Here is a 24,743-nt window from a genome sequence, read left to right on the forward strand (position 1 = left end):
ACACCTGGACCCGTCGTTTGCCAAAGGTACGAATGGCCCCGCCATTAGCTGCCTCGAGGGAGAGGCCGTGCCTCCCAGACTGAATATCGAGTGCTGAGGCAGGAAGGATGCTACACTGCGCCCCGGTGTTGCATAAAAAGCGCCGGCCCGAGAGGGAATCTGTAATGTAGAGGAGCTTCCCGGAATTTCCAATCGCCATCGCGGCCACGGAACGTCCCTCAGACTCGGTCCTCCTTTTCTGGAGTTGCTGCTGGTGTTGATGTTTTTTTTTTTTAGGCGCGAAACTGCAGGGAGGGCGGCAGCCTCTGGCTTTCGTGCCAAAACGGGCGTGGTAAAAGCACACGCCGGGGGATGGAGGCATCGGGGCGGCGTTCGCGGGGGAGGGGTGCCTCGTGGCAGCACAGGATTGCTGTGTGACCGCATAAATCGTATCTGCTTCTGCAGCAAGTGCTGCGCAATCTGTGGCTTCCGATCTGGCGAGGGCAGCCTGAACCTGCTCGGGTAGTTGACTCAGGAATAACTCCCGAAAGAGGAAACATTGTGGTTCGGAGCCAAGGAGCGTGAGCATCTGGCTCATTAACTCAGATGGCTTGGAATCGCCAAGCCCGGGCATAGCGAGCAGTCGATGGGCATGCTCCGCCTTCGTGAGCCCGAAAACCTGTATTAACCGCGCTTTAAGAGTATCATACTTGCTGTCAACCGGGGGTTTTCGAGCAGGCTGATGATCCGTGAGCCGTGGAGCTGTCGAGTGCGGAGACCACGTAAAGGTAACGGGTCTGATCGCAACGATGTTTCGGAGTTCGAATTGTGCTTCTGCTTGTACGAACCAGGAGGCCGCCTGTTGTTCCCAAAACTGTGGGAGCTTCAAAGCCACGGAGTTCGCTTCCATGTTTCGTTTCGCTTCGCTTCTTCCGCGAAAATTGTTCATGAAAATTCGGGGTCACCACTGTAGGAATGGCTAGATTCCTAACTAAAGGACTGAGGTCGAGTCAGTCTATCAAACAAATGATGTTTAATACTATTCAACAGAGTTTAACACGAAAACACAGGAGAACTAAATTACAGGTCTGTGCTCTTTGCTGGCTCCACGAGGACTGGCTAGGGTGGCTCCCCAGCCTGACGTCATCACGTTTTCCTGCCGCTGGAGGATCACGTGATCAACGTGATGACGTCATCGCGTTTGGTCTCATTCTTAAAGGGACCGCGCTATGTACATGCAATAATATGAACAAAGATACAGATTAATTCTGTAGCTAATAATTTGTTAAAGATAATTATGTACATTAGATCAGAGTCCCCTGGTGGCTCTGCCACAACAGGAACATTTTAATGACAGTGAGTTAGTTAATGACAGCAATAAGCTTCTTGTGGGTGGATCCAATAAGCCTTAGCCAGGCAGTAATTTCCAAATCAATACCTGGCATGCTTACCTGGACTTTAGGTCACACTCAGACCAGGCCTTAATTTAATGTTGGGACTGGAAAATCAGTGTAGTAAAAGCCAATTTTTACTATGATGCATGTACCAGTAAAAAAGACAGCACATTATATCCTGAAGTATTGTGAGGCATCATGCATCAATACAGAAGTTTGTTGAACGGTGCTTTATTTGCCACAACTTTAAATGTACATCACAGTAGGGTAGGGCGTCATTCTGTATGTACACTTGTTTATTTACACGTGAATATAACGAGCTCTTTCAACTTGCAACAGGTTGAACACCTACCACACAAATATTGTAATAATGGTAGGACTTGACAGTCTGAACATTCCACAAACAGTTACAAAATCAGAAATTTATGGTACAGAAGGAGGCAATTCGTCCCATTGTGTCTGTGCCGGCCGAAAAAGAGCTATCCAGCCTAATCGCACTTTCCAGATCTTGGTCCGTAGCCCTGTAGGTTACATCACTTCAAGTGCATATCCAAGTACTTTTTAAATGTGACGAGGGTTTCTGTCTCTACCACCCTTTCAGGCAGTGTGTTCCAGACCCCCACCATCCTCTGGGTGAAAAAAGTTCTCCTATCCTATCCAATCTATCTAGGCCCCTCATAATTTTATACACCTCAATCAAGTCTCCCCTCAGCCTCCTCTGTCCCAAAGAAAACAACCCCAGCCTATCCAATCTTTCCTCATAGCTAAAATTTGCCAGTCCTGGAAACATCCTTGTAAATCTCCTCTATACCCTCCCTAGTGCAAACACATCTTTCATGTAATGTGGTGACCAGAACTGTATGCAGTACTCTAGCTGTGGCTTAACTAGTATTTTATATCAAAGACAGGGGGATGTGTCACAGACGGTCTTTCTTTGATGGCCACATACATGTGCTTTCCAGCACGGATCACTGGACAGTAATCAGACTGATTTTTTCTTTATTTCCCAGAGTTACAGAGGCTAATTAAAAGAAAAACAAATCTAGAAACTGTAACATTTCAGTAGTTTAGTTGGCTTCATTGCTAAAATATAATGGCCTGGAATTTGCAGTGGTAAAAACACCGAACAAACAGCATTTGCTGTTACTACCCCTTTGAAACTGGCCGCAGCTTCAGAATTTAGCGCACGTGCATCTAAACATAGAACCTGAAGTTGCGGTCAGTCATTCACTGCTCTGACACTGGCTGCACTGTGGCCCTCCCCTCCCCTCCCCCCCATAGCCGGCAATCATTGTAATCAGTGAAATCAGTGAAACTGACGAAAATTCTATAATGAGAAAAAAATAAAAAATGGAAAGTAAGGAAAGAATGAGAAGAAAGAAAGACTGTGAAATAAACAAACAAATACCTGAAATTCTTGACTGACTGAATCGCCACTTTCTTCTGATTCAAATAGCTGTTTTGGAAGAGTCTTGTACAGGTCTTTCCTTGATCCGAGTCTGCTTGAGCTCAAGGTCCCAGTTTCTCCCTGTTTCCTGAACACCAGGCATTAAAATGAACATAAGCTATTACAGCATTCAACACCGTTTCAATGTCTATGGTAATAATCCATAACATTTTCCACTTAAGTCACAAAAATGTGAGGGATATTAGCAGCTATTTTACAAGAGAAATATGCCTTTAATATGAAGAGCTGACATTTCTCTCATGCTTAAAGCTTCAAATAATTTTTAAAAATCATATTTTTAAAATGACTATAAATTACATAAATTAACTATTTTAAACAAAAATACAAATTTTTGAAAAAAAAGTTAAAGTTTTTAACGGGGCTAAAAATAAACTTACCTTTCTTTAAAGTATTTTAAAATGATAAATCAGTGGAAATTTTTTTTTAAATTTACTTTTTTCAACTCTTATCCTGGTAAAAGTAGGCCTTACGCCTGCTTTTACCAGGCACAACAATTGTAAGTGTTTTCTGTGGGCGGAGGGTCTCCAAAAAACGGAACTCTCCACCCGCAGAGGCCCTGCTCCAGCGCAGCCGGAGGATCTGTCAAGAGCTTTCTTGACAGATCGGAAATGCCGGTTTCCAGCGCATGCACAGTGCATGCCTAAAACCGGCATTTCCGTTGTCCCTACGGGTGAGTACACAGCACGTACCCACCCGTAGGGACCGGAATATCCGGCCCAATAATTGAAAAGGAGTGATTGGTAGGTCTTCAGAAACAAAAGCAAAGTTTTTGTAGTATGGCTGTATTCTGTCTGAGTTTCATTGGGGCTTGTGGATAGGTGTCTAATTTATTCAACAGTTTCACTGCCTATTCATCTGAGCAGTCCCATTTCCTCAGTGGTCTAGAAGGATCCAAGTTACTACTGGTCTGGAGGACTGTACACCAGAGGAATCCACATCCCTAGTGGTTTGGAGCACTGTAACTCAGATAGATCCATAAGCCTAGTACTCTGTAGGTGGGAGACAGACTATAAATGAGCAGATCCATATTCCACCACCGTCCCCGATTACCACTGAAACTAGACTAGTTTAAGCCATTTTTTGAGAGGTTTCATATCTCTTCTGCCAATGTTACAATAGACGAGCAGGAGAACCCGTGTTCCTATGGATATTTGGACAAATTGGGTAAGGGGAGTGGTGTTGGTTAAGCACATCTAGTGATGCACCATGAATAGGGAGTTGGGGAAGAATTTACCACGTTTTCCTGCCATTGGCTACAGTACTTTTTTCTTTTTTTTTGTCCTCCCAGGAGTTAATATTACGAATGAATGGGGATGACGGTGCATGAGTTTGTATGCATATGGTGGGACTGAAAATCTGTGGCCCTTCCAGCATAATGCTGCTGTCATTTTGGTGAGAGTGTGACAGAGCAATGCAAATGAAACTGGGAACCAGATTCACCAGTTTCCGAACTTATGTCCAGGATTCTGGAATCACTCACACCAAACAAAGCCATCGGTATAAGAGGGGGCAAGGGCCAGGGTCAATGACTCCTTAGGTTAGGAGTTACCATTTTTCTAGCCTTCAGCAGGACCGGCATAGCATTGACAGAGGCATGTCTAGTGAGACCAGGCATACCTATCAGCCAAATGGCGGAAGTGGGACACATCCGGAGTCCTGGGCGGGATCATGGCCTGAACCCCTGAAGAAAATGTCAGAACTTTAAATATTTTTCTAAAATGCAACCCCCATAGCTGTATATCGGGAGCCACTGGGAACAGCGTAAAGATGTTTCTGGGGTGGGGCCTAGAAATCCGCCCCCCACCGGCTTGCAACTCTTCTACTGATGTCTACAGTGGCCCCCAGCACTACCAGTATTGCATGGGGCCACTATTGCCATGTTAATGAAGTGACCTCCCGTTGACCCCTTTGGTGGTGTCAGCTGTGGAAGTCCTGGGTGGGCACATCTTGACACTTATACCAGGATGTGCCCCTCCTCTCCCCACCGCCGAGAACATTTGGGGCCATTGAGCATTGATGGACTCAGTGGTCTTTTCTTGTTGTTCCTTTTGTACGTTCCTACATTTTATATGCATAGTACAAAAAGCAAAATACTGCAGACGCTGGAAATCTGAAATTAAAACAGAATATGCTGGAAAGACTGAGATAGTTCCACAGATACATAGTACAGCCTGGTTCACAAAATAATACCATTTCAAAGCTCAAAGTGCAATAATATTTCCTATCCATTGTACAATTCCAAATGAGTTATGATTAACTTGATAACCTTCCAATCAAAGGGTTATGCTTTATTTTACTACAGTTAAGTTAGAACTGTTAACTTACTTTTTGTTGACAATGAGCCAATCTTGAGTGTAGGTCTGGACACAGTCTCGCACATGTGGATCTAAGTCAACCCTAGAAATGAAAAAATACATAGTTAGACCTAACAAACTATCCCCATTACTGTGTGGAGTTACATACTGTTAAGAAAATAAATGAGTGAATTTTACACAAAGTACTACAGTACAAATGCTTCACCTTGAATTTAATCACAAGGGAAATAATTCTTCTGCCTGCTATGTTGTAAGTGTCAGCTTGGCTCAGTGTTCTTTTCTCTGAATCCTATTAAAGGCCTTGAGCACATAATCTAGGCTCACACTGTGGGGCAATAGTGAGGGAGTGCAACATTGTCAGATGCAGAGGATTTCGGGGGACATATCTCAGAAACTGAGCAAACGATCAAGAAAATTCACCTGTACCGATGTTTCAGAGTAAAACCGGCGTAAATTAGTTACTTGCGAAATTCTTCAGAAAAAGTAGCACAACGTTGCTCTTACACCATAGTTACGCTGAAACTTTCCAAGAAATTCTGGGCCACTTATATTTTTACCAACTGTACCATTGGGAGAACGGAATATCATTTCTGGTTCGGAGTTTTTTTTCTGTGCAGTATAGGGACCAACCAATTGAAAATAGTTATCCCTTTCCCCACCACAGCTACTTTGCGCCTTTGGCAGGAATCTCATTATTTTAATATTTTCATTGGCGGTGGTACAGTGTGTAAATTACTGGAGTAATTTCCTGTCACCTCTCCCAATAGTTTTTCCTAAATCTCTTACCAGTAATTTTCTTAGACTCGCTCCTGCTCTGCCTGGTATTTTTGCTGAAGGTTTCTGCTGCACTTCTCATGAATTAACAGTAGCAGAGTGGGAGCAGCTCTGAGGAAATTCCTGGCCAAGTTCATTTTAAAATTTGAATAAATATTTGGAAATTAACTCAGATACCTGCCTTTGGTAAAATAACACATGGCTGTCTAGCTGTTCTAGCTCCACGTACTTCTTTTAACAAGACACACTGGCCGGAATTTTGCCGGCGCTCAGGAGGCGGGACCTCTGGCAAAATCGCAAAGATTGACAGCGGGCAGTTAACCCGCTGTCAAACCACCTCCAATCAGTCTTCCCAAGTGTCGGGTCCCTGATTTGCGCAGGGACCTGACACCTAGCGGCGGGAAGAGGATTATAGCCACTTAACTGCCTGTTAAAGGTTGTTAACAGGCAGTTAACAGGCTCTTTTTCAATTTTGACACTTCTACTTCGGGCTTCCCGATGTCTGGACACCACGCCAGGTAAGTGTGTTGTGAGTCTGCTGTAATATTTCTGCATTGATGACAGCTGTAGAAGTGGTGTGAAGGATCCAATGATGAGTTTCAGAGGTAAGAAAATGTTGGGAAATTCATTTTTAATGCATTTAGGCTTTTCTGTAGGTAACAAGTTTTGAATTGTATGTCTAGTTCCACCTCATTGGGAGAACCTCTCTCACCAGTGACAGATCGCTTCTGCAACCTCACCTGCAGCTGCCATCTGTTCTAGCCTAAGGGGGGAGTCATTGGAGCACCTGGGTGCAAGAGTTCACCATTGTACAGTGATTGTCAGTGTTTGCAGCACCTCAATGCTGTCAAACACTGAGAAATCAGCTGTCAAAAAAAAATTGTGCGTGGTCCCTTTAAGAAAACTGGCAGATGACGCATCATCAAATGACGTCATCTGCCCGGCTTTGTCTTAATTGGCCAGCAAGCCCGCAGGGCGGGCTTAACAAGGCCAATTGACGTAAAATCACGTCCGTAGGCCGGATGTAGTTGGGGGCGGGATTGGAACCCGGAAGCCACCTGACCCGTTCCCAAGCTGCATTGATCGAGAAAATCGTGGCCAAAATTACTTTGGGTGAAATGGTGATGTAGTGTCTTGGTGCGGCCACACTAAGAGTGGCACCAGCGGTGGGCTGGGAGCAGGCCGCCTAACTGGCAGCCCTCTTGACTGCAGATGGCATGTGACCCAGGGAGCCCAGAGTGAAGCAAAATGCTCCTAACCTATGATCATAAAATCCGTCTTTCCATTTCAACCCTCACTTAGACTTAAAAATTGATGTTTGTGTGTGTTTGTGTGTGTATATCTTTATTATGACTATGATGATTATTGCCTTGAGGCCTGCAAATTTTTCTTTTTCAAGTATATATCCACTTCCCTTTTGAAAGTTACTATTGAATCTGCTTCCACCACCCTTTTAGGCAGTGCATTCCAGATCATAACAACTTGCTGCATAAAAAAAATGTTCCTCTCTTTTGCTAATTACCTTAAATCTGTGTTCTCTGGTTACTGATCCTCCTGCCAGTGGAAACAGTTTCTCCTTATTTACTCTATCAAAACCCCTCATAATTTTGAACACCTCTATTGAATCTCCCCTTCTCTGCTCTAAGGAGAACAATCCCAGCTTTTCTAGTCTCTCCACATAACTGAAGTCCCTGATCCCTGCTACCATTCTAGTAAATCTCCTTTGCACCCTCTCCAAGGCCTTTATGTCCGAATACTGTTGAACAGTCTTCAGGCATTAGGGAAGTTCCATGAAATACTGTCATTTTGGTATTTCATGTTTGCCATTATATAAATATACTTATTAAAACTAGATCAAAACCAGTATATAGGTGTTATACCCTTCTTCTGGAACAGAAGGCTGCACGGTCCTGCATTCTCTTGGGACAAAAGTAATCTCTAGGTCATCATTAGGGAAGTCACCCAGGTCTTGCTGAAGGTCAGGATCTGCAATGTTGAACTGCGACATCAGGAACTCCTCAAAGTCCACTGGCACCACAGGGTCATAAAATGGAGGCTGGATGGAAGCAGAACAAAGCTCGGGGTTAACATATGAGGTGACAAACAACTATTGAGAATCCAATAATTTACTTGAATTTAAACATAATGCTTTACATAAATGAAATACAAGCCAAATTTACAAATTGCACAGAAATATGGTGACTGTGGTGGGTATTTTTGAGCATCAACGGAAAAATTTACTTATAATATACACATTGCTCTCCCCTACAAAAAATTCTGTTCCATAGAAACATAGAAGTTTACGGCACAGAAAGAGACCATTTGACGCATTGGGCTCAATTTTAGTGTGAAGTGCAGATCGGCCGTTCAGTGAGAAGGGTGACCACTTCGCCCGCCTGATGACATCCACGGGAGGCCCGATTGGTTTTAGTGGTCTGGCCTCATTTAAATAGAACAGGTGAGCTGTCAGCACTAATCAGGCTGCTTATAGGCAGCTCACCGTTTGGGAGGGTGGGAAATCCAGTGGGCTTGCTGCCAATGGAAGGCAGCCTGCAGCTCTTAAAGGGGGGTGCACTTTTGAAATGTGATCAATGAACATTGCGTTACTCAGGCAGCAGCAGCCTGATGCCAGTCACAGCACTCTGATTCTCTGATGCCGCCATGGAGATCCTACTGAAGCAAGTCAGGAGTTGGAAAGAGTTCCAATTTCCATCAGATGGGTGCCCCAGAAATTTAGCCAGCAGCTGTGAAGAGTGATGGCTCGGCAGATCAGTGCCAGCAGCATAGTCCCCAGAACTTGACTGTAGTGCAGGAAGAAATTTATTGACCGAACCAGGATTACCAAGGCAAGACTCTTCTTTACATCTCTCTCACTCCATATACAGCCCTGCAACACCAATCTTTAGCTACAGCATTCGCAACCCAGCTTCCCTCCCCAACTTCACAAACCTCTCCTCTAACTACAATGGGACACTTCACAATACTTCCTTGTGCTTGCATTCACACACTCAACACCTGCCATTGCCCTCAGAATGACTTTCCCCTCTTGCCCACACTTACTGTTTCTTCCTCCTCTTGCCATGCATACGATGCTAAGCTGCCTCACACAGCTTCAGAACCCTTCAACAGAGCACGCAATAGACCACCCTCAAACAATTGGAAGGAGACCACCTGAACAGATGGAGGTTGCATCATTGGGAGAGAGAGGTCATGCAGTATTAGAGATGGCAAGGCTGGGAGCCATGTACAGCAGACGGTTTGAGCTTTTTTCATTCCTTTTCTCATTCCACATAACTTTCTAGCTAACACACACACAGCATGACAACCTGGGCTACATTGGACTCTTACGTGCTAATCCTTGTCCCTCAGTCCTCTTTCTGGGTCCTTCAAGTGACTCAGGCCCTGCAGCTGCACAGATGAAGGGTAACAGCCCTCCCAAAGATGCACAGTAACTCACTCTTAACCTTCCAAGTACCAGCCTAGAAATCAGCACCCCGGATGGTACAAATTGAAGGGGTCTAAACAGGATGATTCACAGAACACGTGTGAGCAGCAGCAGGTGTAAGTGGAAAGGACAGCCTAGGAAATGGGTCAATGTACAGATTTAGAGGTGTTGTATTGGACTGCCTGTCAGGGAACTTCCACAACATGTTGGAGAAGTCCATTTTACCAACTTGTGTGGGATTCTAGTGCATGGAATCAACACTCAACCATGCAGCATGTGGTCACCTCAATGAACGCTGCAGTAGGGCCCTCCTTTCAGAAGTCTGTGGCACCAGGAATGGTCATGTGCTGAAGCCCAGAGGCAAGTCCAAAGAGGGTGGGGGGGAGAAATGGGAGGCGATCAGAGGGGTGCAAGCTCCAACTAGGACAAAGAAATTTAGGAGTCCTGGTCAGAAATGAGTGCTGCAACATCAACAACAACAACAACTTGTATTTATATAGCACCTTTAATGTAGTAAAACCATTCCAAGGTGCTTCACAGAAGCATTATCAAACAAAATTTGACACCAAGCCACATAGAGATATTAGGGCAGATGACCAAAAGCTTGGCCAAAGATTTAGGTTTTAAAGGGCGTCTGAAAGGAGGAAAGAGAGGTAGAGAGGTGGAGAGGTGGAGAGGTTTAGGGACGGAATTCCAGAGCTTAGGGCCTAGGCAGCTGAAGCACGGCCACCAATGGTTGAGCGATTATAATTAGGGATGCTCAAGAGGGCAGAATTGGAGGAGCGCAGATATCTCGAAAGATTGTGGGGCTGGAGGAGATTACAGATCTAGGGAGGGACGAGGCCATGGAGGGATTTGAAAACAAGGATGAGAATTTTAAAATCGAGGTGTTGCTTAACTGGAAGCCAATGTAGGTCAGTGAGCACAGGGCTGATGAGTGAACAGGACTTGGTGCGAGTTAGGACACAGGCAGCCGAGTTTTGAATGACCTCAAGTTTACGGAGGGTAGAAAGGAGGCCGGCCAGAAGTGTGTTGGAATAGTCAAGTCTACAAGTAACAAAAGAATGGATATGGGTTTCAGCAGCAGATGAACTGAGAGGGGATGGAGTCGTGCGATGTTACAGAGGTAGAAATAGGCAGTCTTGGTGATGGCGTGGATGTGTGGTCAGAAGCACATCTCAGTGTTAAATATGACACCAAGGTTGTGAACAGTCTGGAGTGCAGGAGCCTCATTACAGATTCTAAGAGTTTCCCCACAAATGATGTCAGACTAACTGGTCTATAGTTGCACGGTTTATCCTCAGAAAACGCTGGAAAAACTCAGCAGGCCAGGCAACATCTATGGAGAGAGAAACAAAGTTAACGTTTCCTGTTTCTCTCTCCACGGATGTTGCCTGGCCTGCTAAGTTTTTCCAGTGTTTTCTGTTATTATTTCGGATTTCCAGCATCCGCAGTATTTTGCTATCGCACGGTTTATCCTTCCTTCCCTGAAACAAAGATGTTATATTGGCTGCTCTCTAGTCTCACAGCACAATTTGCATATTTGAGGATTAAAATACTGTGACCAGAGCCTTTGTTATCTCCTCTCTCATTTCTTTGCCAGCAGAGCCCAGTGACTTTTCCACTTTGAGTTCTGCTTTTTTTTAAAAAAGAACAAATGTATTTTCTACAGTTATCTCTAACAATTGTAGGTATCTTGCTCCAGTACACCTATACTCTCACTGCACCATCGTTTATAAAAACCAATGCAAAATACTTAGTTTATATCTCCCCTATACCTTCATCTCCCATCACTGAGCAATTCAACCCTCTCTTTAACGGTTCTTTTACTTTTTGTGTTCATTTCATATTCTTTCAAAGTATAGTAATTAGCTACGAATAATTCCCAACAAGGAGATAAAATCTCAGCTACCTTAAGCACACTTGTTAATTCTTGTGTGTGTTGTTTTAAGAAAGTTGACAACCCAAAACTGGTCAACAACTTTGTAAAAACATTGCATGTAGTAGTGCGATGCAAACCTGCTAACCAGTGCACAAAAATAGCACATACTGGAGTATCAACCCCTTGATGAGCGCTTGATTTGAACTGTCTTAACAGGATCAGGTTCAGGGAGGCCTTTTTGGTTCTTCATGTACCTTGATTCATTCCGGGAGGAAGTACAGGCAACTTACTCCCAGGTCCCTGCCAATGTCCCTGTGAGCTACCTACTATGAGGTGCATGCATACTAACCTAGAAAATGAGAAATAAGTGAAAAACAGCTTCAGGAAAGCAGAAACAGTCCCAAATAAATGGACAACTCAAAAACAACTTACAACTCAAAGACAGTCATTAATATAGGCCTATGATCAGGGCCACTGCTTTACAGCCTGATTTTAACTCAGAGCTGCAGAATGGCATGCAGGGGTTAAGGCAGGCGGACTGCGCTCATGATGGTACCATTTTTAATATCAGGCCTCATTTAAAGGATGGAGTGTTGAATCCCATCCAAACCCTGTGGGAATGGTGAGGAGGCCGAAGGCGAGAGTGGGATTTCAGGTTGCAAGAAGCTACCACCGGAAACCCGAAGGAGGGAATGCTCCCCGGCACTAAGGAAAGTGGTAAGTGGGGGGCGGGAGTCCACTGGGAATCGTGGTCGGGGGAGGGGGGAAGACAAGGGCAGGGGAGGCCCAAAATTTCAGGAGCAGGAGTTAAAAAAAAATCAAACTTACCTGGGTCTCTTCTGGCCATGATCCTGCCTGCCGCCAGGTTTGACTGGCAGCTCTGGCACTGGACATCGCAGCCGTGACCCAGTAAAAATCGTGTCGGCGTCCGAATGACATCATTGCACCCTGACATTTAAATATTGATGAGGTCCCCGCCTGCCTGTGGTGGACACCCTCCCCATGACCGGAATCAGTGGGGTTAAAATGGGGGCATGCACGAATGCATCGGGAACACTTCGGAAGCACCTGACCACCATTTTAACCACCCATTTGCCCTGTTCTCACTGAGCAGGCAGGGTTAAAATCGGGACTAATAAGTTAATTCCATTTTTATAACATGGATTTTTAGAGATGTTTTGGGATCACATTCTACAACTTGGTCCATTTGTCTGTGAAAACTAAAATCTAATGGCCTTGCTTTTGACATGTGAACAGAAGCACTTACGCTGAGAGTACAGTGGGACGTGAGCACGTTGTACCTTAAGTTACAGGTATACCCAACGGGGTGATTTTGCCAATGGGGGAGCGTGGAGGCGGGACTGCTGCTTGTCGGGTTTTAGTCCCGCCCCCATCAACTTGTGGCCAACCCACGCTACTTTCCCTTGATTGACCTTGTGCAGCCCACCCAGCGGGCTTAGCAGGCCAATTAAGGGGAAGCCGGTTACAGAGAAGCTTTCAAACACTGACATTCTCTGTTGTTTGGTGAGTTCTTGTACTCAAGGCTCACCAACACTATTTTGTGAGCAGAAAGCAGATGGCTGTTGCATCGTAGAATGCAGCAGCCATTCTGTCATCTCTACCATTGAGATGCCGGAACCTCCGCATCCCCAACGATTGAAGACTGCAGGAAGAAACAAAGGTAAGGAAACTTTTTCTATCACTTTTCGCTCACCTCACATACTTACCTCTCCACACTTGCACCCATCACTCACCTCCACAGCGCACCTTTGCACCCCTCCGACCCCCACAGACCCACTGATCGCCTCGCTGACCCTGGTGGGGTTTCCCGACGTCGGGAAGCCCGCACCACTGGTGGAAAAATGGGGATAATCCTCTTTACTGCCTGTTAACTACCTGTTAACAGGCAGTTAAGTGGCTGTAATCCCCTTCCCACCTCGGAGAGGCAGCTCCCAGCACGGATCAGGTACCCGCCTCCTGGGAAGATGTCACAGAGGTGAGTTGGGGGTGGGCTGGGTACCCGCCCCCAGATTCTGCCATTTTCCTGGCAATCCTGCCTCCAAATCTGCCTCCCCAGGGCTGGCAAAATCGCCCCCCAATATTTCATCACTTGTATAGCAAGGAAAATCCAAAGTACACAAACGTGTTGGTTTTATACATTTCTGATAGGGATATGAGCACTGAGAGCAAAATGATTCATTTCCAGGTTTTGGGACATTGCTGAAGATGGTGAATGGTGTGCACTTGATTCTCAAGTGAGTCCATCAACAACAGAATATCATCTGAGAAAAGGAACATTCAAATTCTTTTCAGAAATAATCAGAACGAACGCTCTAATGCCATCCAATACATCACTGATGAAAACATTGTCACTCAACTCGATATAAATAAACAAACAATATTTCTCCCAAAGAGGAGCAGCAGCAACAACAGTTTGTACCTTTATAACATAGCAAATGTCTAAAGGCACTCTTCATAATAAAAAACATTGGGGGGAAATATTAGGTAGCACTCAGAAAAGGGTTAGGGAAAATGATCAAAGGTACGTTTGAAGAGGTAGGTTTTGAGTCATTTGAAGGTGGAGAAAAAGGTAGCAAGGCAGAGAGGTTTAGGGACAGAATTCTAGAGTGCAGGGTCAAGACAGCTGCAGGTTCTGTTGGTGGAGTGGGGGTGGGGAGATGCACCATAGGTCAGCGTAGGAAGAGTGGAGAGTGCAAGCTGAAACATGGAGATAGAGAAGATTGCAGAGATAACATGAGGCAATCCCAAGAAAGGATTTGGAAACAAGATAAGGATCTCGAACGCAGTGCACATAAGGGTGGGGAGCTAACAGTGGAATGATAGGAGAGTAGGACTTTATACAGAATTTCATAGAATATACAACACACAATCAGTCCGTTTATTCTCCACTCGAGCCTCCACCCATCCTTCCTCATCTCACTATCAGCATAATCCTCTATTCCCTTCTCCCTCATATGCTTATCTAGTTTCCCCTTAAATGCATCTATGCTATTGCCTCAACTACTTCCTATGGTAGCGAGTTCCACATTCTCACCACTCTCTGGGTAAAGAAGTTTCTTCTGAATTCCCTATTTGATTTCTTGATGACTATCTTATATTGATGGTCTCTAGATTTGCTCCTGGAAGGTTTCCTATCCTCCATAAATTTGAGCTCATCCAAAACTCTGCTGCCCATATCCTATCCCACAATAGGTCCAGCTCATGCATCACCCCTGTCCTTGCTGACATAAATTGGCTCTCAGTTCTCCAGTGCCTCCAATTTAAAACCCTTATCCTCATGTTTAAATCACTTCAATACTCTGCCTATCCCTATCTCTGTAGCCAGCGATACAACTGAAAATTATTTTGTGTGTAACCCCTTCACGGTTCTCTAGATATATGTGAGATGTGGTCTCTGTTGTAGACAGTATTCTATAGTCCAGTAAGGAGATCACTACTACAATGGCTTAATTCTAATTATCTTACTTTATAGTTTTAACGTCAGACAGTATAAGAAGATTACGGGTCAATGACCTAAATTAGACATTTGCATACAGTAGAATGAATCTAGACATAATAAACATACATTCTCCATTTATATGGATTCAAAGGAGAATCTGTCCCTGTGTCCAAATTCGAGTGCACTCTTTCGTTGGCGCGCTTAAGTTGGAGCTCATGGTATGTATAATGTCTGCAAGACTTACGACTCCGAACCCCTTCGTTGAATTCTCTTCACGATCACTGAATCCCACTTTGAGTTCTGGATGCAGAGCTACTAATACGAAGGGCGGCGGCCGAGTTTGGAAGCCCGGGACAGGATGCGGCAGCCATTTGCCTCCTGAGCCCTCGCTTCAGAGCTCCTGCCCTCTTTTCTTCCAGTCGCTCCCGTTTCCCGCTCGAAAAAACCCGACTCCACCCCTTCCTCCTGGGGTTTCTGCCTGGAGACTGCGCAGCCTCACTGTCTGCAACAGTTGATACTGGTGCAGAATTATGGAAAGTCTGCTCTTAGTCACATTGTGTCCTTAAAAGTTCTTGCCGTACCTTCACATGGGCAACTTTAACCCAGGGATTTATAACAATGATAATACAGTGTCTAAGTTAAAGATTGATAACCATACTTAGTGTACATAACATTTCCAGTGGGTATTACACTCCCCCCCTACCAAATATAGGCATGTCCCCATGACTAATTAAATTTACACATAAGTGGTTGCATGCTTCCCAACCATGTATAAAGGGAGGTAACATATCGAACCGTAGGGGCTATCATTACACTTGGCACTCCTAGTGTACTGTATGTCAATCTTTCAGGAACCTTCTTAACTCGCTGTGAGCTCCTTATTTCGGATACCCGGTCTTCAGTTCCTTCAACTACATTGGAGGCGTTGGTTCCTTTGTTATTATGCCTTTCAGTCTCTTTTATCTCCTTCTCGGAAGCATCTGGTTCTTCCCAGACCATGTCCAAGTCTGAGCTAAATGGTTCAGACAATTCATCCAGATTCTGTCTTATGCGTCTTTCTGGGAGGTCGTACCATAGATCCCATTCTTCATCTTCCGACTCATCAGGTTCCTCATGATCCACACACTGTGTCATGGGTTTTCTGTCTTCTGGAACAAAGTTTTCCAGGTTTCTCGTTTTTTTCCTTCTTCTTCTCTGCAGGGTTCTCCTACTAGGTGTCGGCTCATTATCCGCTGGCGGATCCAGACGCACTTGCTGTCCCAATGGCAGGATATGATTCCGGTGCAGAATTTTTATGGGTCCATTCCCACCTGCAGGTTTTAGCCGAAACACAGGTAGTTGTGACATTTGACTTTCAACAATGTAAGGTGTAAAAGCCCAGCGGTCTGCTAACTTATGTTTCCCTTGAAGTCCTAGGTTCCATATGAGAACTCGGTCACCAGGCATGAGTTGGCAAAAACGGATCTTCTGGTCATACCTCTGCTTATTTCCTTTATTCTGTTTGGCAGAAACAGACTCAGCAAGTTCACAAGCAGCTTGCAATTCCTTTCTCATGTCAGATACATACTTGAGGTAAGTTCTCTGTGATGTGCCATCACTGGATACTCTGAAACACAAATCCACCGGCATCCTCGCTTCACGTCCAAACATGAGGTAGTACGGTGAAAAACCAGTAGCGTCATTTCGGGTACAATTATAAGAATGAACAAGATGTCCAATGTGCCGACTCCACTTGTTCTTTCGCTTCGAATCCAGCGTTCCAAGCATGTCTAACAAAGTACGGTTAAACCGCTCAGGTTGAGGATCTCCCTGAGGATGGTATGGAGTTGTTCTTGACTTCTCAATCCCGAGCATGGACAACAACTCATGTATAAGTCTACTTTCAAAGTCTCTACCTTGATCACTGTGTATTCGCTTTGGCAGTCCATAGTGGATGAAGTATTTCTCCCACAACACTTTGGCAACGGTGGATGCTTTCTGATCCTTTGTGGGAAAAGCTTGGGCATAGCGAGTATAATGATCTGTAATGACCAAGACATTTGCGGTATTGCTGGAATCGGGTTCGATGGACAGAAAATCCATACAGACAAGGTCTAGAGGTCCATCACTTTGCATGTGAAACAGAGGAGCAACTCTTTTAGGTAAAGTCTTTCTCTGGACACAGCGTGCACAGGACTTGCAGAACTCCTCAACCGCAGACTTCATACGCGGCCAATAGAATCTGTCCTTGGCCAACCCATAGGTCTTATCTACTCCCAGATGACCTGCGTCATCATGCAAAGACTTCATCACTATTTCCCTGTACTTTTCAGGCAGGACCAACTGTGAATGACATGGTTTAGTGGGTGGGTGAGTGATTCTACACAACACTCCCTCTTTAATTTCCAAGTGGTCCCATTCTCTTAGGAGCAGACGACAGTCAGGATGTTTTGATTTGTCGATCCGTGTAATATCACCCAGACGGAGAGCTGAAAACACCTCATGAATACAGGGATCCTCCTGTTGTGCTTTGGATATTTCAGATGAACACAACATGGGTAAGTTTTGTACATCCAAACTGGAAAGGTTGCAAAATGCCTGGGGAACAGCATGCATTGACGCTCCCAAGTGGTCAATCTCTCGGGCATGAAATTAATTCTTTGGTCCAGATACCACGGACATCTGACACATTACTTTCACATCTGCTGAAGCAACATCTTTCCACTCTGGTTTCTGGTAGTGTTGGCGACGAGACAGAGCATCTGCGTCAATGTTCTGGTTCCCAGGTCTGTACCTGAGACTAAAGTCGTAAGCAGATAGTGCAGCAAGCCAGCGGTTGCCGGTGGCATCAAGTTTTGCCGAAGTCAACACATAGGTTAATGGATTATTATCTGTCCTCACTTCAAACTTCGCTCCATACAGATAATCCTGCAGCTTATCCACCACCCCCCACTTCAACGCCAAGAATTCTAGCTTATGAGCTGGGTAGTTACGCTCTGATGGCGTAAGACTGCGACTGATGAACGCTACAGGTCTCAGTCCTGCTCCTTGGTCCTGATACAACACACCACCCAACCCTTCTTGACTGGCATCCACGTGTAGCACATATGGCAGCTGTGGGTTTGCAAAAGCCAACACGGGGGCTTGAGTAAGACTTTGCTTTAAGGTGTGGAAGGCCTCTTCGCATTTCTCATCCCATCTAACACCAAAAGGCTCAGAGGGTTTGAAGTAGTCCTTGTTCTCTTTACTTTTTCTTCCTCTCGGCTGGTGGGAGGTAACCAGCCAGCAGCTGATTCAGAGGATGGGCCACTTTGGAGTAATCCTGCACAAAGCGCCTGTAATATCCGCAGAACCCAAGAAATGACCGCAAGGCAGTCACTGTGTTCGGTTTGGGCCATGTGGTAACAGCTTCGATCTTGGACGGATCTGTGGCTACTCCATCCTGTGATACAATATGCCCCACATAGGACACGGATGTCTGGCAAAACTGACACTTGTCCAATGATAGCTTGAGACCTTCATCCTCCAGGCGACCAAGCACTTTCAGCAACCGAGCTTTGTGTTCTTCAAGGGTTGCCCCAAACACAATGATATCATCCAAGTACACCAATACTTCGAGCAAGTTCATGTCCCCAACTGTTTGTTCCATTATTCTTTGAAAAGTTGCTGGAGCGCCTGAAACTCCCTGTGGCATCCTTTCAAATTGGTAGAACCCAACTGGACATATAAAGGCTGTCTTTTCTTTGTCCGATTCACTCATCGGTATTTGGTAGTATCCACTTCTGAGATCCAACACACTGAACCACTTGCTTCCATTAAGACAAGCCAGTGCATCCTCAATTCTTGGAACGGTGTATTGGTCGGGAATAGTATGTCTGTTAAGCGTCCTAAAGTCCACACACATCCGAATCTTTCCGTTCTTTTTCCTCACCACCACTATAGGAGATGCATAAGGACTCCTGGGCTCGGTAATGATCTCAGCTTCTTTTAACTGCGACAGGTGCTGTCTCACTGCTTCGATGTCAGCTGGTGCCAGCCGTCGAGACCTCTCCTGAAAGGGTTTATCCTCGGTAATTCTGATAGAATGGCGAGTACTCTTACTACAACCAACATCAAACTCATGAGTAGAGAAAACTCCTCTCCGCTCCATCATCTTCCTGACTAATCGGTCCTTCCATTCTTTAGGAATGAATGAATCTCCAAAGTTGAAGGAGGAGGGTGTCAGATCTCCGGTTGAGTTAACTTTGGACTCTTCACATGTGACGACAGTACATTTACAGGAAACAGATGCGCAATCGGCATTCCTTTCCTCAATGTGATTCCTTTGCCTGACATATTCCTCACGGTCACTGTAACTCTCCTTGACATCACAGCTGTCGGGGTCTGCAACTCTGGTCTCACCAGAAGCTCATTTGGAAACCGTGACTCTTCTGCAGGATCATCAGGTGACTCTATCAGAATGGCTTCAGTACCTGGCGTTCCAGGGAATTTTGGTATCCCAGGGATTCTAGCCACTCCTCCAGGACGCAGGGTGATAGGTTTGGCTCGAACGTACCACACAGTTCCTCTTTTGCTATCATCTACGTCGGAAGAAAGTTCAGGCAGTTTCTCAAAAGCCTTTTTGAAAACAGGGTGAATGTGTCTGGTGCTCAAGAAGTTTTCACCTCCCTGCTCTTTGCAGCTTGTCAGGAGTCATCTCACTATGGGTGTATTACTGCCAACCAGTATGGAAACCTCACCTTTCACCATGGGGTCAGGGCAAACCAACACAAGTGCATCAATGGTCTCAGTGGTCCCTACATCAGCTTCCAAGAACTCCAACCTCAGCGACAAATAGCCATCATATGGGTAATCAGCAGGACTAAGGCCCCAGATCTGCAGAAGACTGATTGGGGTTAACGGCAAATGCGTCAGGTATCGGTCATAGAAGGATCTGTACAGTATGGTAACCTGAGAACCCGTGTCGAGGATAGCTTTAGTATAAATGCCTTCAATCTGTATTGATACAGCAGAACTTGGCCCTACTAAACCTTCAGGCATGATGTCTTTCATATCCCCTTGTCTATTATTGCACTTAGCGGAACGTGTCTTAACTACAGGGACAGCAGGCCGTTCCGTTACTGTGCCCCTTTGTAGTTTCCCGACTTCTTGGTAAGTTTTATGAGACGGTCATTTACTTTTTTTAGATTTTCCTCACCTCTACATTCTCGCTTGAAATGTCCATCCTTTCCACAGTTATAACAAAAGACTCCAGGTCTATCTCCTTCATGGGGATATCCTTTAGAGGAATCATTCATTTTGCTGTTAGACTTCGCAGGGTGTTCAACCTTTTGCACCCGTGCGTCATCCCTTTCTGTGTTGGGCTTAGACCGAAAATATGCCATCTCGGCTCTCATGACATTTATTTCCTTCTTCAGCTGTTCCATCTCAGGGTTGACATCGCCCTTAGGAGTAGGAACTGTAACAGGAGTCACAAGCTTGGACATCACAGCACTCTTTGCTACATTCCAGGCCTGAAGCATATCCTCCTCCTCTCTGACTTCCCTTAGCAGCTCAGTGAAGGTAGGTGGATCTCGCAACTTATGGGTCATGCGTATGCGAAGAGCAGTCACGTCTTCGAGCAATGCACCTCGCACAACCTGTTCAATGCGGAACCGATTCATTTCAGGCAACTCAATCCCTCTTTTCCGTAACATACAATGCAGCAGTTTGTCTATTCTCAGCAGATAACTGGACAGTTTCTCTCCCTCACACTGTAATGTGCTTCTGAATCTGACCATCAAATCTGAAATGGTTTCAGTAGTTCCAAAGGCAGTTTCTAGAGCCTGCATGTAGTCAAAGGAAGTAGCAGAGGTGTTCTGCGCCTTTAAGAATCTTACAATGTCAGCAGCAGGACCCTTAATGCTTTCTACTATTCTCTGCCTCTTCACATTGTCACTGCACTGCCATTCCTCTAGCAGAGGCAGGGTCTGCTCAGCCCAGGCGTCGTACTCCTCTTCCCCACTGGGAGTTGGTCTCATTCCTGAGAACATACGGAGCTTACGGTATCCCTGAGCCTCGAAGCGCAGATTGGTGCATTTATCCACCAGAGAACTAATGGCACTGACCAACTGAGTGTTCATATCCAGGGCCGAAGGACCTATCAGACCTTTGACATCAGCAACAGTCTTTCCTTCTTGTCTCAAGAATGACAACAACTTGGTCTGAAACCCTTCTTCTTCCTTAGTAGTAATAGGGACAAACTGAGCTGGCCAGGGACCAGCCTCTTCAGAAAGCCCAACTGCCTCAGGTAAACCATGACCTCTCAGGTTCTCTGATGTCTGGATCAACACAAACTGCTTCTTGGTAGCTGTATCCAAGCAGCGCTCAACTATCCTAACCTTTCCAAAGGCTTTGACACAATTCAGAGCCCTTAGCAAGACATCATCAGGGTCATCGTTAGCAACACCATTCAGCACAATAGCATGGGTAGTAGCTATCTGCTTCCGTTTGCACCAAGCTTAAACCTCAATAACATCCATCTTTTATGCTCAAACAGCCCAGTAGAAACCACAAACCACTCTCTTAGCAATGAGCATTCAATACTGTTAGTTTACTGACATAAATAGACCACAATCCCGGACGAGCCCCCAAAATGTAACCCCTTCACGGTTCTCTAGATATATGTGAGATGTGGTCTCTGTTGTAGACAGTATTCTATAGTCCAGTAAGGAGATCACTACTACAATGGCTTAATTCTAATTATCTTACTTTATAGTTTTAACGTCAGACAGTATAAGAAGATTACGGGTCAATGACCTAAATTAGACATTTGCATACAGTAGAATGAATCTAGACATAATAAACATACATTCTCCATTTATATGGATTCAAAGGAGAATCTGTCCCTGTGTCCAAATTCGAGTGCACTTTCGTTGGCGCGCTTAAGTTGGAGCTCATGGTATGTATAATGTCTGCAAGACTTACGACTCCGAACCCCTTCGTTGAATTCTCTTCACGATCACTGAATCCCACTTTGAGTTCTGGATGCAGAGCTACTAATACGAAGGGCGGCGGCCAAGTTTGGAAGCCCGGGACGGGATGCGGCAGCCATTTGCCTCCTGAGCCCTCTTTTCAGAGCTCCTGCCCTCTTTTCTTCCAGTCGCTCCCGTTTCCCGCTCGAAAAAACCCGACTCCACCCCTTCCTCCTGGGGTTTCTGCCTGGAGACTGCGCAGCCTCACTGTCTGCAACAGTTGATACTGGTGCAGAATTATGGAAAGTCTGCTCTTAGTCACATTGTGTCCTTAAAAGTTCTTGCCGTACCTTCACATGGGCAACTTTAACCCAGGGATTTATAACAATGATAATACAGTGTCTAAGTTAAAGATTGATAACCATACTTAGCGTACATAACATTTCCAGTGGGTATTACATGTGGAAAATGGGTTATTAGCCATTTCAAACAATGAGGGCTAGAAATTCGTTATAGCCAAGAAATGGGCAGTGTTTAGACTAAAAATGGTTAAGTAGCGCCCCTTGAAAAACGTCTAGGCTGCACGCAAAATTCGTCCTCACTCCTCATTGAAATGATTGCAGTCATGGTTCTCGTCTAAAAACCCAAACTCATTGGTGTTACACTGAAAAGATGGACCAATATCGGGGGCAGTCTAAACACAAGTAATGATTGCCACAGGCTTTCTTCTCTACTTAAAGGGGAAGTTCATTGATGCTGCAGCACCTCATTCTCAGCACTGTTGGGTGTGCAGCTGCCTCAACAACCATAAGAAGGACAAGGAGAAGGAGCACTTCATTACAAGTCCTGATGGCAGATTGCCGGCCCAGGGAGAGAGCCTGGATGAAGCTTTGGAGGCATTGGTTTTAGCAGTGGAGAGAAGGCGGGCGGCCCTGTACCCAGCAACTGGCAGGAGGCCCTCAGCACAAGTCTGCCGGACTACGCGGAGGGAGGTGGCATGCCACGTCACGGGCAGCACTGTGCACCCCAGGACCCACACCCAATGCAGGAAAAAGTTTAATGACCTTACACGGGTGGTTAGGGTGAGTGAAGGCTTCAACAATTGCTACATACCACCATCTGTACCACAAGCTTCACACACAGCTCAATGCACCAGGCCCCCAACACTCACCCACCAACAATCTCTACCTAGCAACACTTACACCCACATCTCACACCTTGCACACAGTGACAGCTATTCAACTATGGCAGGCACAAGGGTCATTAGTTATTGACAGCGACTGCTGCCAACGAAGTTGAAGTAGTTGCATATGTGGAGTTTCAATGTTTTTTCGGTTGTTCGCTAACTGAAAAGAAAATATTGTCGTCATCACAAAGAAAACACTTCCAGAGAGAAAGGAGGGGAGGGGGTGATGAAAAGAGATCGCTACTGCCAAACAGAGCCACGTCAAGAAAAGAAAATCTGCGTCAGCAAAACATAGTAATCATCAATATTTTAACATTTTCTCTCCTTCCCCTTTACATGGAGCTTCTGCTCCATAAAAATAAATCGCCGCAGCTCTCCCCCCGCGAAAATATTATACATGAACAAGGCAGAAATTCCAGTCCCTACAGGTGGGTACGCGCTGTGTACTCACCCGTAGGGCCAATGGAAATGCCGGTTTTAGGCATGCACTGCGCATGCGCTGGAAACCGGCATTTCCGATCTGTCAAGAAAGCTCTTGACAGATCCTCCGGCTGCCCGGGAGAAGGGCCTCTGCGGGTGGAGAGTTCCGTTTTTTGGAGACCCTCTGCCTGCAGAAAACACTTACAATTCTTGCGCCTGGTAAAAGCAGGCGCAAGGCCTGCTTTTACCAGGATAAGAGTTGAAAAAAGTAAAAAAAATGTTTCCACTGATTTATCATTTAAAAATACTTTAAAGAAAGGTAAGTTTAGTTTTAGCCCCGTTAAAAACTTTAATTTTCTTTTCCAAAAAATAAAATTTTTGTTTAAAATACTTAGGCCTAGAAATTGGGTTTTGGCTTAGCCAGGGCTTTAGCGCCGGAAGTTAGTGCCGGCGCTAAGTCCCCTGCGCGCGCCAAAAATTCAGTGGCGTCGCGCCCAAACGGCTGCCGGCGCTACTGAAGGGTCTTTGCGGCAGTACATCGGCGCTAACTGCCGTTTCGCGCCGCAATTCCGGCGCTGCGGCACCCGATGCGGTGCGGCAGGCTGGGGACGTGCAGGCCTCCTCCTCCCGTTAAGGAGGAGCTGCCTGCACCCGGCCGCGGCCCGCGCAAATCAGCTTAAAAATGAGCCCGGCACCTCGGACAAGTGCCGGGCTTGCATCTGTTCCGGGGGGGGGGGGGGGGGAGAAGTCCGGGGAGGGAGCTGCGGGCAGGCGGCCGGCGGGAAAGTGGCCGGCCCCCGCGGGGCCTTTAATGCGCCGGCGCAAACTGAAGTAAGGCACCTCTGCCAGAACGTTGCTTGCGGCTGCCACGGGCGAGGCGGCCGCAACTGAATTTCGGAGTTCGGGCGGGTTACCACGGCAACCGGGACGCTGCGCACACCGATGACGTCATCGGTGCCGGCGCAGCGCTACCGGTGCAACGCCGATTTAGGGCCCCAGGGAATTTTTAAACTGGCCATAACTCTGGCGCTAGTCCCTCTAGCGCCTCAAAAGCGGCGCTAAGGCTAGTGAATTTCTAGGCCAATATTTATGTAATTTAAAGTCATTTTAAAAATATGATTTTTTAAAATTTATTTAAAGTTTTACTATGTTTTTGGGGGTCATTTCTTTATATTTGACAGGTCTTCCTGTCAAATGTATGAATGGAGATTCCCTTCTCTGATTGGCTCCCCATGGCCCACGTGATCCCAGGGACGCTGCGAACTGCGCCTCTGATATTTGGGCCCTGCGCACCGGCAGTTTGGGGAGGCCCAGCAACGGAACTCTGCGCCTCCCGGGAGCCCTCCGGTCCAGGCGCAGATTTTTCCAGATTGCAGCCCTCCACCCGCGGGAGGCCTGCGAATGGAATTTCTGGGCCAATACTTAAGCCAACCAGCGCTGTTATTATACATTATTAAACCAACCCATAGCTCCATAGATATAGGTGTG

General features: G+C 45.9%; 1 protein-coding gene across 3 annotated transcripts in view; it reads right to left on the bottom strand.

Annotated features, from left to right (window-relative positions):
* The window catches only part of dock8 (dedicator of cytokinesis 8), a 430,422-nt gene that overhangs the window by 212,477 nt on the left and 193,202 nt on the right, over positions 1 to 24,743 (bottom strand). For all 3 annotated transcript variants that reach the window (XM_085984337.1, XM_085984330.1, XM_085984345.1), the window contains exons 3-5: positions 7,811 to 7,986; positions 5,167 to 5,238; positions 2,782 to 2,908 (exon numbers count right to left, since the gene is read on the bottom strand). In XM_085984337.1, the coding sequence (XP_085840463.1) occupies positions 2,782 to 2,908; positions 5,167 to 5,238; positions 7,811 to 7,986 (375 nt within the window). The remainder of the gene's footprint in view (positions 1 to 2,781; positions 2,909 to 5,166; positions 5,239 to 7,810; positions 7,987 to 24,743) is intronic.

The sequence above is a fragment of the Somniosus microcephalus genome, chromosome 1 (assembly GCF_052327205.1).
Source record: "Somniosus microcephalus isolate GS21.2 chromosome 1, FLI_Smic_1.0, whole genome shotgun sequence".
Classification (NCBI taxonomy): Eukaryota; Metazoa; Chordata; class Chondrichthyes; order Squaliformes; family Somniosidae; genus Somniosus; species Somniosus microcephalus.